The following is a 17,598-nucleotide window of genomic DNA, read 5'->3' on the forward strand; positions in this document are numbered from 1 at the left end:
ACCCCACGTGTCTATTTTGTAAACATTATAAAAAAAATTCAAGCGCATCTTGATTATCTCTGAAAATAAGAATACAAATTTGGAAAATTCATCGTGCTGGAAATAATAATTCGAAAAAAAAAGAAAATCAAATTAACAAACGGGACAATATTTTTAAGGGCTGTACTACTAATACTGCGTTCCCTAATTCATTCATTAAACGGCCAGCGTAGCCCAAACCACTCGAGGCTGGCCCGTATACCATTGCCCAATAGCCAATACCTAGTCCACTTTTCCGTGACGTTGTCGTTGAATCTAAAGGTGGAACACCCAAACCCTACAAACCCATAGTCTCTCTAAGTGAGATTTAGGAGCAATGTCTACGCTTGAGATCGAAGCTCGAGAGTAAGTTTCGTTTTCTAAACCTGTGATCCACCATATTTGTATTTAGGAGTAAGTTTAATGTTTCATTTTCGAATTGTCGTATAACAGAGTACAATTGTTTGCCGCTTGTTGGAAACAAAAATTTGCAGTGTCATCAAAATTTACTTTCTTCGTTTATTAATTTTCCTCAATATTTCATAATGTAAAATCACATGTTTCAATTTAGTTCAGGTGTTTGGCATGTATTGTTGTAACTCATTTTATGCTTTTCTCGAACGATAGATTCCTTTTTGTGTATTATCTTTTATTAACAATTTTTGTTTTGCCCTTTGCAGTGTCATCAAAATTGTGCTTCAGTTTTGCAAAGAAAATTCCTTGCATCAGACTTTTCAGACGCTACAGAATGAGTGCCAGGTTTCCCTGAATACTGTGGACAGCATTGAAACCTTTGTTGCTGATATTAATAGTGGAAGATGGGATGCAATATTGCCTCAAGTTTCTCAACTCAAGCTTCCCAGGAATAATTTGGAAGATTTATATGAGCAGGTATTCGTATATGCCCTCTATTACAAAGTTCAATGCTGTTTATGGACTTTTTAACTTGTGAACATCTTTTAAATCCTGTCATTTATATGCAATGTTTTGGTTGAGAAATAAGGTTAGTGAAATTGTAGAGAAGGAAAAGGGTGTGGAATAAGGAAAAAGGAAGCTGAAGTGTTGAAATAGAGGTTGCGGAGGGTTAAAATAGTGATCCAGTTCACAGAGAAACTGGAAAAAGAAGTGATTGACAATCACCCTTGCTGAATGTTTTGATTAATCAATCTGCCTAACCTAACCATGTTGTTGGTCAGCATTAGCAAATAGTAGCCATGCGTCCCTCATGGATCAGATATTGGGTATTTTATCCTCATTTTCTTGACATGTTTTATGTGTTCCAGTAGCTAGTTCACTAGCTTTTAGCCTCATAATCATTTGTTTTAAATTATGCGTTGTTCAATGTTAGTGAAGAGGTTTCGTCATGTCCCTCAAAACTTGAGAATATCTTTATTTAGATTGGCATTTTGAAAAAGGAACGAAAATTTTTGTGGAGATTTGTAATTTATTTATTTTTTTGTGATGTGAGTGGTTTAATAACTTTTTACCTCATTTACTCGGGTAGAATTGTGTGGCTTCCCCTGGTTGGCTAAATAGAAATTCTTGTTAACCCATTTCCAGAAAAGCAGCTAGTTTCAGTCATTAATTCCATTGTCCTCATGAGGGGATAAAGTGTATTGAGTGGAGCAAATACTGAAGATTTTATTGGACATGGGCGGAGGGGGGGCTTTTGGATATTTATGAATTGTATTTCAGCAGCAGCGCTTGCTATTTGTTTACTCCTGCCCTGCACTCTATATCGCTTGATCTTCTTAACACAATATTTTTTGTTTCAGTTAATTTGGTGATATTCCAAATGGATTTAAATTTCATTGACATGGTTGCAGATTGTATTAGAAATGATTGAACTTCGAGAACTGGATACTGCACGTGCAATTTTAAGGCAAACACAGGTGATGGGTGTCATGAAACAAGAGCAACCTGAAAGATATTTGCGTCTTGAGCATCTCCTAGTTAGAACTTATTTTGACCCAAATGAGGTTAGAAGCACTATTTGTAATTCTTTTTTTATTTTTGCAATTTCATGTTTTCCAAATCAAGCAACTATTTGCTTATTTCCCTTCTTTCTATTTCTTTTTGCACTCCGCTAAAATTGTGTTTCATCATACAGCTGTAATTCCTTGCGTAAGATAAGTTTCTATTTGTTCGTGTGTATTTGGGTAATAGTAAACATGAAATGATATGTGTGATTTTAAGCTTTGGTTTGAAAGGCCTCAAATATAATTGCACTTTGCTAGAACCTTGTGATATTTGATAAGAACATGGTTATTAATGCATTAACAATGACACTTCCTTAAATGTACTTTCTATACTTCTTTAAGTTTTGAGAGGTATTTCCTATGCTTCTGTGATTGGTTGTCAGGTTTTGAAACTAAATGGTTACTTTGCCTTTTAGAGACTAATTCTTTGTGGCACCGAGTAGAACAAGTATAGTTTAGACGATGATGGATAGAATCCAACAATTACTGCTTCTCACCATAGTTATTAATAGTGCACTATGTCGTGGAGCAGCTTGCTGCAACTTCAAGCCGCTACAAGGTTTCTATAGCAGAGCATTTTTCAGTTGCTGACCCTTTCCTGGAAAAACACGGCAGTGGTGGACTCACTGCCCATTTATTTTGAGTTACTGAACCCATTATTTTGGGTATGTTTGTGATTTGTGGTCATTTTACATCAGAAACATAGCGTTTGGGTCATGTCTTCTAGTCCTTCTTCATCTTCCTCCACTGTATGCTTTGCTTTTGAGTATGTCCTTCCTCCCATTATTACCTGCCTTCCACTGTTTAACCTCATGCGATGCAAACCAGGTCAAAATCTGGCCTTCTCAGACGTAGTTGTGCACCTTCTGTTCTGCTAGCTTATTTGGAACCCAAATCTGTACAGCAATCCTTGGCGGACCCAATGGCTCTCTGCCATGCTTATGCAGCATTGATGGCCAACAACACCTGGACATTAGTCAGCTACCTCCTCACTGAACAACAATTACTGTAAATGAGTATTTTGGGTTAAGGAATATCTTAATGGATCAGTGAACAAATACAAGGCCACAGAGACATTCTCTCCAGTGGTCAAGCCTATCAATGTCCATATTATTCTCACTCTAGCAGTATCCTACAAATGGCAAATTCAGCAGCTTGATATTAACAATGCATTTCTGAATGGTTTCCTTGCTGAAGAGTTCTATGTGGTCCAACATCCAGGTTTTGAATCTGCTAATGAATCCTTAATCTACAAGTTGAACAAAGCATTGTATGGCTTAAAGCAAGCCGACTGGTATGGTTTGAATGGTTCGCTACTACGCTTCTTAGTCTTGGATTTCAATCAAGCAAGCGTGATCTTTCTCTGGTTGTTCGCTCCACTGGCTCACACTGCATCTATGTTCTATGTGGATAATATCTTCATCACTGTTAGTTCACCTAAGCCCATCCATCAGCTCATTACAACACTTAAGATCAAATACCTTCCAAATCGTGCTATTCTACTTTCCCAAAGTAAATTTACCAGGGATTTGCTTACCAAAGCTAACATGGACAGTGCTATACGCATTGGCACACCTATGGTTAGTGGCTGCAACCTAAAAATATATGGGGCAGACTGTGTGTCAGATCCTCAACTCTATCGTTCCATTGTGGGAGCCTCACCATATGATACCCTAACCTGACCAGAAATCAGTTAGTGTAAATAAAGTCTATTAGTTTCTCTCTCAGCCCCTAGGGGATCATTGGAAGGTGGTCAAACGCATCTTGCGCTAGCTTAAAGGCGCTATCTCTTGTGGCCTAGTGTTCTAACCCGCTGATCCTAATGGAACTTTCTCCTTATTGGCCTTTTATGACGTTGATTGGGCCAGTGATCCAAATGACCGACAGTCCACCTCAGGATCCTGTGTGTTTCTTCGCCCTTATCTTATTCATTTATGGTCCAAAAAACAGCCCTAGTAGCTAGGTCCACCACTCTGGCTGAACACCACAGCTGAAATCTTGTGGATTCAAACTCTTCTTCGAGAGCTGAAAGTTCTTGCACTCACTCCTGTCATTTTCTATGATAATCGCAGGACTGTGTCTCTTTCCCATAATCCAGTATTCCACTACAAAACCAAACAATTGGAGTTGGAATTGTTCTTTTTTTGGGGGGAAATAATAAACAAAAGCCTCATTTTCCATGACAGAGAGCCAAGGATCAGCTTGCTGATGCACACACAAAACCTCTTACTGCATCCATGTTCTGTGAATAGGGTGACAAACTCAGGGTCTTGGATAAATATTCATTGCTCCATGTTCTGTGTTTTGTGGCCACTCTTTGTTTTTTGTAGTTTAGCCAACTATATATTTTGTCCTATACTCCTATTGTACCATTGGAACTGTACTGAAGAATCAGTTAATCAGTGTGCTGAGTCAGCAGTGACAGTTATAACAGTGTGCTGTTATAACAGTCACCAGAGTTAGTTAAGGAAGTTCTCTATAGTCTATAGAGGGTTGAACCCTCTGTATATGTAACCTTTTCAGAAATAATTCAGAAGCTTATTCGAGAAGTTTTTCTCTCAAATCCTATGAATTCTCTCTCTTTCTCTGGTTTCTTATCTTCAACTATTTTCCCACACTTTCCCGCTTGAGTTTCACTTTCTTTTGTGCTTAATTCTATTTCTTTCTCCGTCAATTCTAATATTAGGATCTGGACCCTGAACTCTTGTGATTTCTCTTGCAAATATTGCTTCTCATCTCACAACTAACTTTCAAATATTGCTTCTTGACAAACCAATTTGAAAGTCCAAAGCTCCTTTTGGACAAAAGTTTTTAACAGCATTCGTAATAATGACTTGTTGCAGATTTGTGGGCCTCACATCTCTCTCTCTTTCTCTCCCTCTCTCCTCGGTATGTGTTCTGTTGCATTGTAATGCACCTATCTTTGAAGTAATCTTTTTGGGTTGTTAGAGGGCATTGGGTGTGTCGCTCTACCTTGGAGCAATTTTTGGGGTTCACTATGCAGGTTTTAGTAAAAGTAAGGAGAGAAAATTTGAATGTTGTGTGTAGCTTTTGCAGTCTTTTGGTGGATATTATGGTTGGAGCAGAATGCTTGTATGTTTAAAGGTGCTTCCTTGGCCCCATAGTTGATTTAAGATAGTTACTTTTTTTGGCTTCTCATTGTTGTCAAGTTGATAGATGCATCATGGAGCTGATATCTTTGATATGCAGAGATTGGGAAGCCTTTTTGCATCCTTAGTTTTCCTTTATTTTAGGGTGTGTTTGGATTGAGGGCTTTGGATGGAAAGGAATGGGATAATTTTTCATTTTAAATTTAGATATTTATTAACTGCCTTAAAAAATGATTAAGGGGTGTTTATTTTTGGAAAAATTAGTACTATAGAATGAGATACGATGCTTTATTTCTAGCCATGGATTAGGGATTGATTTTTATTGAACCTCTTGTGTTTGTTTCTTTATCCTAGTGTTTATGACTTGCATCCAATGTGACAGGCTTATCAAGACTCAACAAAAGAGAAGCGTCGAGCGCTAATAGCCCAAGGTTTTTGTCTTTCATTTTCATAGCAGTTACTATGTCTAATTGTGAATTGTGATATTAATTTTGTGATTGTAATGAATATCTGTTTCTTGATTGGAAATGATAAATTTTCGTCTTTCATTGGGTAGCTATGCAGTTTGTTATTGGAATTCTCTTTTTCGGGTTTTTATTTTAATATTCTTGATTGAAAATGTTTAAGTCAAGAACTTGCTTTTTACTGGTGAAGTTACAGCTTGATAATGATTTTTTCCGTCTTCCTTTTAACTGTCTCAATATATAGTTGTTGAAATTACAAAAAAACACGTTAGTGGTATAGTGGATTTTGGGTACTAATCCATGATAAGTTAATGAATTGAAATCAATTGTAACAATATTGACAAGTGGGAAAATGATTCTTGCATAGCCCTTTAACTTACTGCACACCTGACTTTGAAATGTCTTAGAAAAGGTTCCTGAAGAACTTATGACTTTATTCTAGATCTTCTTGGGATAACTTGTGGAAAGTCAGGCAGGTTTTAGTATTTGATAGAGGATGTGGGTTCTAGATTATTATTTTACATTAACAATATGTTTATGATTGTGAGTGGTGTGTCTTAATCTTGGTTTTGGGCTTCGGATAGGAGGCAACATGGGATTTCTTCGTGTTTACCTGTTTGTGTATTTGCATTGTTGGATGTATGTAGAGGGACATTGATATAAGCCTTATTCAAGGTGTGAGTGTAGGTCTGGAGGAGGATGCAGTATATCAGTTGCAGTTTGTTGCATAACCATATTTCGTGAAGAGTTTTGGGATATTTTTTTGAATGGTATCTCGTTGATTTTGAGATTGTCTCTGCTTTCAAAATCAGTTTGCCTGAGTGATTTGCAGAGTCATTTTCTTTTCTTGTTCTGCTAGCTGTCAGATTGTTCATGTGCTCTCACTTAACAGCTTAAGCTTTTAGGAGAATTGGTTTTGTGACATGGTAGCATAGCGTCTACTTGATTTCACCTAATAGTTTAAACTTTTGGGAAAATTAGTTTCGTGATGTTATCATAGCCTTTATGACCAAGTGGTTTAAAGTTCAAGTTGCCTCAGTTATAATAGATATTTAGAATTTCTTAGCATAAGGTTGAAGGGCCTGTGTATTGTCCGTCCTTCAAGTTTGAAAGGCTCTTGTATGAGGAGACGTGTTAAAAATATAAATATAAGAACTCTAGAGTTATAAAAGAAAATCCATTCTTATGCCTTCATCCAACGGCTTAAGCTTTTGGGAGAGTTGGTTACGTGACATAGTATTAGAGTCTATGACCAAGTGATCTAGAGTTCGATCCTTACTGTCTTCATTTTTTCAAATAAAAAAAATGTATCTAAGCAAGGTAACCAAAAAGAAAATAAATGGGTTTGTGCATTATCAACGCCTGAAAGTCCAAAGGGTTCTTGGTGAGGCAGTCTATCAAGTGATATAATAAAAACCATTCATGTGCCTTCACCCAACGGCTTAAGCTTTTGGGAGAGTTGGTTACATGACAAAAATCATTCATGTGCTCTCACCTAATGGCTTAAGTTTTTGGGAGATTTGGTTTCGTGACCTAAACAAAAGCATGACTAAAATCTGGATGAGGTCATTTTATTTAGTACTATGATGGGCATCCAATTGCTAGGCCTCAATATTGTAATTATCGTATAAAGAATAGAGGCAAGGAAGGAAGGGAAAGTAGTGCAAGTGTGTTGGAGAAGTCCGATAGGGAGGAATCTCGCCGAAATGACAGGTGGCGGAAGGACATTGAAGAAAGGGGTATGTGAAGCATGTGGAGAGGTGTGAATATGATTGACGGAGGGGACTAGGGAGGGGGCATGAAATCTGTGAAGGGATTTCTGGGAGACTTAGGCCTTGGTGAAGAATAGCATTCTGTGCTTTTAACTTTCTCTTTATTTTTCATTTTCTTTTTCTATTTCACACTGTTTTTTCATTACTTTAATTAGAGCATTGCTCTATACTTTTCCCTATAATTCCAGTGTGAATATGATACGGACCTTTTACTCAAATACAGAAATAACACAAAGAACAGGGATTTTAGCCTGAATAATCAGATTTTATATATTCTTCAAGCAACTATTACAATCTAGAGACAGTAAAACAGAGACAATTACAAAGAAAGGAAAATGACAAAGAACTTGGAAATGAAATAATATTGCAGGAAGATAAAGGATAGTTGTGAAGCAATTGGAGAGGCTTCACTCTCTCCTACTTTTCAGATGCCTTTCCCCCACCTCATTCTCCCCTCTTATGCAGTTTCCCATAACTAACTTGCCCCCACACACTTCCACGCTTGCAATCTGTTCAGGGGCAATTTGGACAGCACCAACATTATTACGTGAGCCATCATGTGTTGGACCATCTTCAACATCTTTACTTGGGCCAACCACAACATCCAAAAGCCCAAAACCCTCTATCTTTATCCCTACCGTACACTTGCTATGGTAGGATCGTATCAATACTCGCCCCCTAAAACTTTCACCTTGTCCTCAAGGTGAAGATCAGTCCTTTAAATCAGTCCTCCAGGATCCCATTGCTTGAAATTCAATGACCAATTTATGCATGAAACACAGTAACTACCACCAGGATCCCATTGGGCTTTACGAATATCAATACATGGAAGTATAGGGAAACTTGCTAAAATGGATGGCGCACAAAAATCAACTTCAACGCAGCTACCACACATTAACATCTTGCGTTCAGCCTTCCAACTAATTAATCCATCCTGAATAATTTGTTCAAACCTCAATTTTGCAGCTGTTATAGAAGATTTAGCAATAGACTTGAAAGAGGTTTCAAACCTGAACAGGGAAGGGTCTCCTTTAATCACCGTCTCACTACCTTGCTCTGCATATTTGAGGGTCATCTCTTTAAAACTCGCTTTGGTTTTGCCTAATTGAGTGAGCCATTCCAACCCCAGAACTCTATCTGCAACACCTAGTTCGAACAAATATAACTCCTCTTTAAATTGGGCATTTTGAAGATAGATCTCCACCCCTCTACACACTCCCTGACATTTTATCTTGTTGCCATCCCCTAACTCCATGTGATACGCAGGGGTCTCTGTCACCGCCAATCCCAACTGCTCCAGGATGGCTGTTCGCTCGAAATTGCTAGACGCTCCACCATCCATCATCGCAACCATCCTTTGTCCTAAGATGTAGCGCCAAGTTTTTAGAGTTTGGATTGAAGTGAACCCTAAAAGACTATTCCTTGACAATCTCAGAGCCATGTACTCTTCTGTTTTGACCGGTGCCACCAATACATATTTGTTCTTCACGTTCTCCTTGTCGTCGTCAACGTCAACCCGCAGCAAATGGAGCGGACATACCTAACATTTGTGGCTTGGGTTCCGACGCTCATCGCTTTTGCAACATAAGTCTTGATGTTGTCGATGACGGAATTCAGCTTGAGACAGCCGTTGTCCCTGGGTCATGTGACTTTCCGATGTTGAGCCCTTCGACGATGGCTCTCCCTTTGCGTTCTCTGTTAGATCATTTGGGGTATTTGGCCAATTCATGTTGGAATGCTGGTTGATAATGGGCTGACTTTGGTTTAATGAACCATTTGGGCCCAAAAATGACGGACTGCTTCTTCTGGCCTCAGTTGGGCCTGTGGCAATTCGTTGGCCCAGATTCACACGCTTAGAACCTTGGGTCCAAGTCTTACCCAGTGGCCCTAACCCTTCTTCATCCCAAACATTGTTTCTCCTTTCAATCTTCATTGAGTGCTTCACCATTTCCTTTAAGCTGAGCGCCGGAAACTTCAACAGCTCTTCCCCGATACTGTTGCGTACGCCAGTCAGCCATGCTTCCATGAGTAAGTTTTCGTCTTCTAACCGCAAGTCACCCACCTTCTTCTCGAACTTCGCACGAAACTCCGCAATGCTCCCTCTCTATTTGACTGTGTACAATGTCCGGTAAGGGCTGTCTAACAGCTCCAGTTGGATTCGTCTGGTCATCCGAGCATGCGAGTTAAGCCTCCTGTCCCTTCTTCGATTTCTTTCCTCGCGTGGGTCTGATTCGTCGTCCTCGAGGCTGTTCTCCCCATCTTTGGAACGACTCTGTCTCCTCTTGACCATTTCATCCAATCGCCGGATGATTTTTGCAATTCCCCTTTCGTTAGCGTCCATCCTTAATAGAACTTCTTCGTGTCGTGCATCATTAGCGTTAAGCCTTCGAATCAACTCGTTCTGACAATCATTTTTCTTGCGCAGCCCTTCTTCCACAACCTTCATTCTGGTTTCCATGCTTTTTGTTGTCACCACGCCCACAGAGCTCCTAGGTCGGAGCTCTGATACCATTTGATACGGACCTTCTACTCAAATACAGAAATAACACAAAGAACAGGGATTTTGGCCTGAATAATTAGATTTTATATATTTTTCAAGCAACTATTACAATCTAGAGACAGTAAAACAGAGACAATTACAAAGAAAGGAAAATGACAAAGAACTTGAAAATGAAATAATATTGCAGGAAGATAAAGGATAGTTGTGAAGCAATTGGAGAGGCTTCACTCTCTCCTAAGGGTCCAATTCCAATATACTTTTCAGATGCCTTTCCCCCACCTCATTCTCCCCTCTTATGCAGTTTCCCGTAACTAACTTGCCACCCCACACTTCCACGCTTGCAATCTGTTCAGGGGCAATTTGGACAGCACCAACATTATTACGTGAGCCATCATGTGTTGAACCATCTTTAAAATCTTCACTTGGGCCAACCACAACATCCAAAAGCCCAAAACCTTTTATCTTTATCCCTACTGTACACTTGCTATGGTAGGATTGTATAAGAATACGAGGATGTATCGTAAGTACATTAGATTTAGACTTAGTTCTAGAATACAAGCAAAAGTTCAATGACTGTACTATAACTCCAACTGGTACCTCAAAGCTTGTAGATTTTTGTTCTTTTTTACTATTGTGTGAATATATATTATTGTGCTTATCTTCTTTTTCAAATATTAAAACTTCTTTGTGTTTGCATTCTCAGCTCTTGCAGCAGAAGTTACTGTAGTGCCACCCTCCCGATTGATGGCTCTAATTGGTCAGGCTTTGAAGTGGCAGCAACATCAAGGTAGTTACCTGGTAGCACAGTAATGCCACATTAAATTACTTTCTTTGTCAACTTCTGTATGAAAATGTAGATGCTTTATAATTGTGATCATCTGCTAACAGTGTTCAGAGAGAGAGAGAGGGAAATTGAGAGAAAGAGAAAAAGAGAGAGGAATTCATTGATGAATCAGGGAAAAGGTACATCTAAATATTACATGAGAAGCTCTATGTATGGAGCCAAATGTAGCTGACTCATCACTAAGTTACAGAACGTTCCAGATGTAACAAACTAACAGACTACTAACTAACACCATGAGACTAGATCTAGCTAAAACTGAAGTTGGGATGTTAGTAACACTTAAATACTTAAATAGAACTCTCTCTCGGACAAAGAAAATGTGGAACTCCATGTGTTTGGTTTGGTCACGACGGACAGGATTTTGGGAGAGACCTACAGTACTTAGGTTTTCACACATAATTCTAGTTGTCAAGGTAATATGCAATTCTTGTAGCAGGGACTGAATCCATAGGATTTCTGCTTAGGTGACTGCCAAGCTTTTATATTCGGCTTCTATACTAGATCTTGCAACCATAGAGTGCTTCTTGGACCACCATGAAACTAAGTTAGGACAAGGAACGAGCATGCATCAGAAGTGGATCTGTGGTCATCTAGGTTGCTGGCCCAATCTGCATCACAAAAAGTTGTTAGGGAAAGAGGGCAATCAGTAGTGGCAGACTGCATCACTAGGCCAAAGGTAATGGTTCCCTTGAGATATTGAAGAATGTGCTTAACAACATTCCAGTGGTAAAGTAAAGGCTAAGCCTTGAATTGGCAAACTTTGTTCACAGCAAAGTTGATTTCTAGACAAGTTATTGTGGCATATTGTAGGGCTCCTACAATGGAGCGATAAAGCTGAGGATTGTCAAAGTAATTGGATCCATGTCTAGTCAGTATACAACCAGTGGCCATAGGAGAGGCAATGCTCTTAGCATTTGCCATGTTTGCTGGAGATAAGAGGTTTCTAATGTATTTTGATTGAGATAAAGCGAGATAAGGCCTGTTTTACTAAAGTAGATTCCAAGTGTATAAGCAAAGCAAGAGATCTAGCAAGTGTCTTAGATCCTGTGATGAGAGGAGGAGGGAGAAACACCTTTAGAAAAGGAAGAAGGTTCAACAGGAGAAGCTTGGGGTCCAGCACTAGTAGTAGAATGTGAACTAGAATCACTAGGAATTGATCATTAGAGTTACTGTCATCAATAATGCAATTATATTGAGCTATAAATTGGTCAAGTAAAGTCTAAATACAATTGGAAAAAAAGACTGGTCTGGATTTCATCACTCCATGGAACAATTTGTGGATCTTGTCCCACGCTTCATATGAATGCTTTACTCCCAAGACTTCGTTTACAATAGGTTATGAAATTCTTGAGAGAAGCCATGACAGAAGCTTTGAGTCTTTTGTTAACCACTCTACGTAGGCAGGATTCTGAATGCCATTAACACGATCCTCTTCTGTGTCCAAGAAACGGTGCATCTGATGCAAAGTGATAATTGGATCTACAATCTGGTTCTAGAACAAATAGTTATCCTTTTTAGCTTGTCTATCACTTGATGATTGGAAAGTTGTGCTCGATTCTCCATGGCTGAAGCTCAATTTGCATGTGAAGTATCAAAGTTCGAAGAGAGAGAAAGAAGAGAGAGAGAAAAAACCATTCTTCTAGTATATTGATCAAAAACTGATGAATGAATACAAGGAAGCTCTATTTATAGAGCTCAAGGATTACAAGATATGAAAATTAACTCTAACAAACTAATCAAGCACTAACTGCTTACAAGAGTGTATGTTATGTACATACAGAACCATAGTAGACTAAATACAATCGAAGGAAGCTCAATTTGCATGTGAAGTATCAAAGTTCGAAGAGAGAGAAAGAAGAGAGAGAGAGAAAAAACCATTCTTCTAGTATATTGATCAAAAACTGATGAATGAATACAAGGAAGCTCTATTTATAGAGCTCAAGGATTACAAGATATGAAAATTAACTCTAACAAACTAATCAAGCACTAACTGCTTACAAGAGTGTATGTTATGTACATACAGAACCATAGTAGACTAAATACAATCGAAGGAAGCTAAGCTAAATAAGCTAAGCTATATACTCTAATACCCTCCCTCAAACTCACCAGTGTTGGGAATCCAAGACTCTGAGTTTGGTGCGCAATTCAGCAAAGCGAACAGGAGATAAAGCCTTAGTGAGAGTGTCTGCAACTTGGTTAGTGGCTGGAATATGAGATACACAGAGTTCTCTACAAATAACTTTCTCACGTACAAAGAAAATGCCAAGTTCCATATGTTTGGTGCGAGCGTGAAGGACTGGGTTGTGAGAAAGAGCAACTGTACTCATATTATCACAAAGCACTAGAGGTGTGGAAAAGGGAACTCGAAGCTCACAAAGCAAGGACTAAATCCATAGAATTTCTGAACAAGTTGAAGCCAGACTTCTGTATTAAGCCTCAGCACTCGAGCAAGCCACCAAGGTCTGTTTCTTGGACCACCAAGATACTAAATTGGGTCCAAGAAAGAGACAAGCATCAGAGGTGAACCTTCTATCGTCTGGATTTGTTGCCTAGTCAGCATCGCAAAAAGCATTAAGAGATAAAGGCCTGACAACATTTGCTGGTTGAAGAAAAATACCAAAGGAAGGAGTATCTTTTTAGGTACCTAAGGATACGTTTCACAATCAGCCAGTGATCAAGAGGTTGAGCCATGAATTGGCAAAATTTATTAACAGCATAGCTTATTTCTAGTCTAGTGATGGTAACATATTGTAAAGCACCAACTATGGACCTATAGTGATGAGGATCATGAAAATAATTAGAGCCACACTTGGAAAGTTTACATCCAGAGGGCATAGGTGAGGAGATGCTTTTAGCCTCATTCATTACAGCTCTAGTTAAGAGATCCCTGATATATTTGGTCTGGCATAAAGATAGACCACCTGATATATGCTTCTTGACCTCAGCATCAAGAAATTATCCCAACACTCCCAAGTGTTTTAAGGCAAACTGAGAATTTAATTGTGAAATGATCTGCTAAATATGGGAGGAATCTGTTCCAGTAATTATTATGCCATCAACATAGACAAGGACATATATACTTCGGATGGCAGCTTTGAGAATGAAGAGAGAAGGATCACAGCAGTTAGGAGTAAACCAAAAGAGACCAAGGCATGTTTGAGCTTGTCAAACCAAACTCTAGGTGCTTGCTTGAGGCCATAAAGAGCCTTGTTGAGTTTACAAAATAGATGTTTAGTGTCCTCAAAACCAGGGGTTGAGTCATGAACACCTCTTCCTCCAAATCACCATTAAGAAAGGCGTTGTTTACATCTAATTGTCTTAGAACCTAGCCATGAGTTAAGGCTAAAGTCAGCATGAGTCTGATAGTGACTGGCTGAACCACAGGGCTAAAGGTTTCATTATAATCGAAACCAGCTTGTTGATGAAAAACTTTGGCAACTAATCTTACTTTGTACATGTTAACTGTCCCATCTGGGTTTTCTTTGATTCGGAACACTCATTTGCAACCTATAACTCTCCTGTTAGGAGGCAATTTAACAAGAGTCCAAGTATTGTTAGCCAATAATATGCATTAAATTCAGATTGCATAGCTTCAACCCAAAGAGGGCTGCTTAGGGTTTGTTTAACAGAGGAGGGCTCAACATGAGCTAGAAGCAAGGTTGTCAAACTCGAGATTTTACGCAAACTTGGAAGGGTTAACCAAAATCGTAAATCGCATAATCGTAATAGGGAAAGTAGAATTATAACACGAGATACAATTTAAATTTATTATATTTATATGCATATAAAGTAATATAATAAGCAAATTTAATTCAACCAACCAGCAAAATATTGTTATACAATAGTCATAAGAAAAGATCAAAATCCTAAACAAAATATCAATCAAATCTCAAGGGAGTGAGATAGAATGTCTTCATCATCATCTTCATCATCATCTTTATCACCATCTTCATCATCTTCATCACCATCTTCATCATCTTCTTCATTTTCATTTTCATCTTCATCTTCATCTTCATCTCCATCATCTTGCATGATGTCTTCTCCACCTTCCCCTCCAAGCTCAGAACCACCACCATCTTCAGGTATCATCATCTCTAGCATCTAAGTTAAATTCATATATATCATCCAAATATTCTAAACCTTCAATGTTGGATGAACTTCCCTCATTTTCTACAATCCATTCATCATCAGATGTAAGATCATCTATGCTATAAGACTCATGCTCTTGCCCAACACTTTTTTTGTGTTGCTTCTTCTTGGCCAATTTAAATTGGCCATCGCAAACGCAAGATCATTCATTTTCTTCTGTTTCAAGCTATTTCTTTTCTTTGTGTGGACTTAAACAAATGCAAACCCAATGAATATATAGCAATTAGCAAGTAATAGGTAGTGATTTTAAATTTTAACTATAAAATACAAATCATTTATCATCTGAAAAGCACTGCAGTCACGCTCACAGCCAAACGAGCTGCATGTCAAGCTTAATATATGAATGGGAAATCTTTGCAACTTTGGATGCTGATATCCATAAGATTCCCACCATTGTGCTGGAGTCTTTATATTTATGCTTACTTGAGCTATTGAACTGCCAAAAACTTTGCTTGAATCTTGAAATCTTCAATTTGCTCATCAATCTTACTTCTTTCTTCAATAGTTGTTGTCATCCTATCCAAATACTCATATAGTCCATGCATAACTTCAAAACCAGCTTTAAAATTAGGACTATAATGAAGTTGAGGATTAAGGTAATAGCCTGCAGCATGCAAAGGTCAATGGAGTTGTCGATCTCATCTATTTTCAATGACTGTTCATAGAGGCAATATCTAAGGTGGGAACAAATTGAGTTAGTTTTAAAACAAAGGCTACAAAGTACAAAAATTAATTTAAATTCATAATTAACTGTTTTCGATGCCTTTGAGATCGCTTCGAATAGTTTCTTTTGCTTTATCCATTACTTCATAAATATATCTCATGGCTTGTTTATCATCAAAATAAACCATACGAAACACTTTGATTAACGAAAAAGCACACATCAAGCAAATGACAAGGTTCTTCCAAAATTTCTTGTCCCCAACCACATCTTCAATATATTTCCCATCCTTTGATTTTGCACACTGGCTAGACTGTCATTTCTCTGAAGTGAACATTCTTTGCAATGGTCCCCAATTTTCACCTATGCAACCCAATGTCAGATATGATGCGGCAAAGCGAGTCATGTCTGTCCTCACCAAATCCTTTCCTTTTGTAAAATATTGTAATATACAAATTAAGGAAGTCCTTGAATATATATAAGTAGTAATTTTTCTCCCTTTTGCATTGGTATCTTTATGTATTGGTATGACCTCAAAATCTTCAAACATCAAATCAATACAGTTAGCGGCACAAGGTGTCCAATACAAATGTCTTCTTTTTTCCATCAACAACCTTCCAGCAACTATGTAATTGGCAGCATTGTCAGACACAATTTGAACAACATTTTAGCAACAATGGCTTAATTGATTTTTGATATATGAGAGGCATCAATAGACTTCAAAAAAATTGTTCCTTTTGGGCTGTTTACCAATAAGTTTATTAATGTCCTCCTCTTTAGATCAGTCCAGCCATCAGTCATTATTGTGCAACCTGTTTTCTTCCAAAAAGCTTTATGTTTCTCCATATTAGTCATTCTCAACTGCACATGTTGCTTCAAATATTTTTCTATAATTTCATGGCAGGATGGAGGTTTAAATCCATGACCATGTTTCAAATGTAGTTGACGCATCACGGAGTCACAAAACCTTCCAGATCTAACGAACTAACAGACTACTAACTAATACCATGAGACTAGATCTGCTGAAACACTGCCTAGAGTAATGTAGTAGCTAAAACATGTACAAAGCATCGTTACATACTTATATCTGCATACAAGTTCTGTTTTTGTTCTTTCAGGTTGGTAGCAGGACAATATGAAATTTTGTTCATTTCTGCAACGTAAAGATTCTAGGAATGAATTCAATTTTGAAAATGCAGTTACAAGGATACATCTTTCATTCCTCTAATAATAAGTAGAGAATAAACTTCTTTTTATGTTTTGCCATGGCTAAATTTTACTTGCCTAGATATAATAAATTGCTTTGTTGTTGTCGTGCTACTTAGAGGATATTTACATCTTGATGGAGTTATGCTTTCTTTTCGGATCTTTCAGGATTACTTCCTCCGGGAACACAGTTTGATTTGTTTCGTGGAACAGCTGCTATGAAACAAGATGTGGATGACATGTATCCAACAACTCTTTCTCACACAATAAAGGTATACTCTCTATATCCTTTAAAGCATCGTTTTATTTATATTTTTATGGATAATGACTCGTGAACAACACTTAAAGAGACAAAAGGAGGCAACAATTTTACAGAGCCATTGGATTGTGTAAAGAACCAATTCAACCCAAAAGCTTAAGCTGGTGGGTTAGGACTTTTTAATGGTTTTATATATCTCAACACGCCCCCTCACACGAGAGCCCACTGGGCTTGAAGGGTGGACAATGCACAGGCCCACCTACCTGTGCGAACAAAGAAATTCCACTTGAAAGAAAGTGGGGGGCGGCGAGGATCGAACCCGGGACACGAGGCTCTGATACCATGTAAAGAACCAATTCAATCCAAAAGCTTAAGCTGGTGGGTGAAGGCTTTTTAATGGTTTTATATATCTCAACAGATTGCATGTGGATTTGTGCTGAAAAGTTTTTGTGATACTGCACAGATCCAAAGGTAAATCTAATGGTGCGGAAATGTGAGTTTTTGAATGTGTAAAGTGTTTTTTATAATTCAAGAATGAACTTTCTGCCGTCTATTTATTTATTGCTCATGTTCTAGTTTTTTTTTTCGTTGATGTATAATCTACACTAGGCTGGTATGTAACCTATGTGTGAGCTT

At 38.1% G+C, this 17,598-nt stretch overlaps 1 protein-coding gene across 1 annotated transcript in view; it reads left to right on the plus strand.

Annotated features, from left to right (window-relative positions):
* The first annotated feature begins 235 nt into the window (after positions 1 to 235).
* The window catches only part of LOC133286474 (suppressor of mec-8 and unc-52 protein homolog 1), a 40,231-nt gene continuing 22,868 nt past the window's right edge, over positions 236 to 17,598 (plus strand). The window contains exons 1-6 of the mRNA XM_061483891.1: positions 236 to 384; positions 699 to 909; positions 1,845 to 1,997; positions 5,490 to 5,538; positions 10,547 to 10,630; positions 16,872 to 16,975. Of these exons, the coding sequence (XP_061339875.1) occupies positions 356 to 384; positions 699 to 909; positions 1,845 to 1,997; positions 5,490 to 5,538; positions 10,547 to 10,630; positions 16,872 to 16,975 (630 nt within the window). The 5' untranslated portion in view covers positions 236 to 355. The remainder of the gene's footprint in view (positions 385 to 698; positions 910 to 1,844; positions 1,998 to 5,489; positions 5,539 to 10,546; positions 10,631 to 16,871; positions 16,976 to 17,598) is intronic.

The sequence above is a fragment of the Gastrolobium bilobum genome, unplaced genomic scaffold (assembly GCF_033153095.1).
Source record: "Gastrolobium bilobum isolate Gb01-03AN ecotype WA unplaced genomic scaffold, APGP_CSIRO_Gbil_v1 utg51465, whole genome shotgun sequence".
Classification (NCBI taxonomy): Eukaryota; Viridiplantae; Streptophyta; class Magnoliopsida; order Fabales; family Fabaceae; genus Gastrolobium; species Gastrolobium bilobum.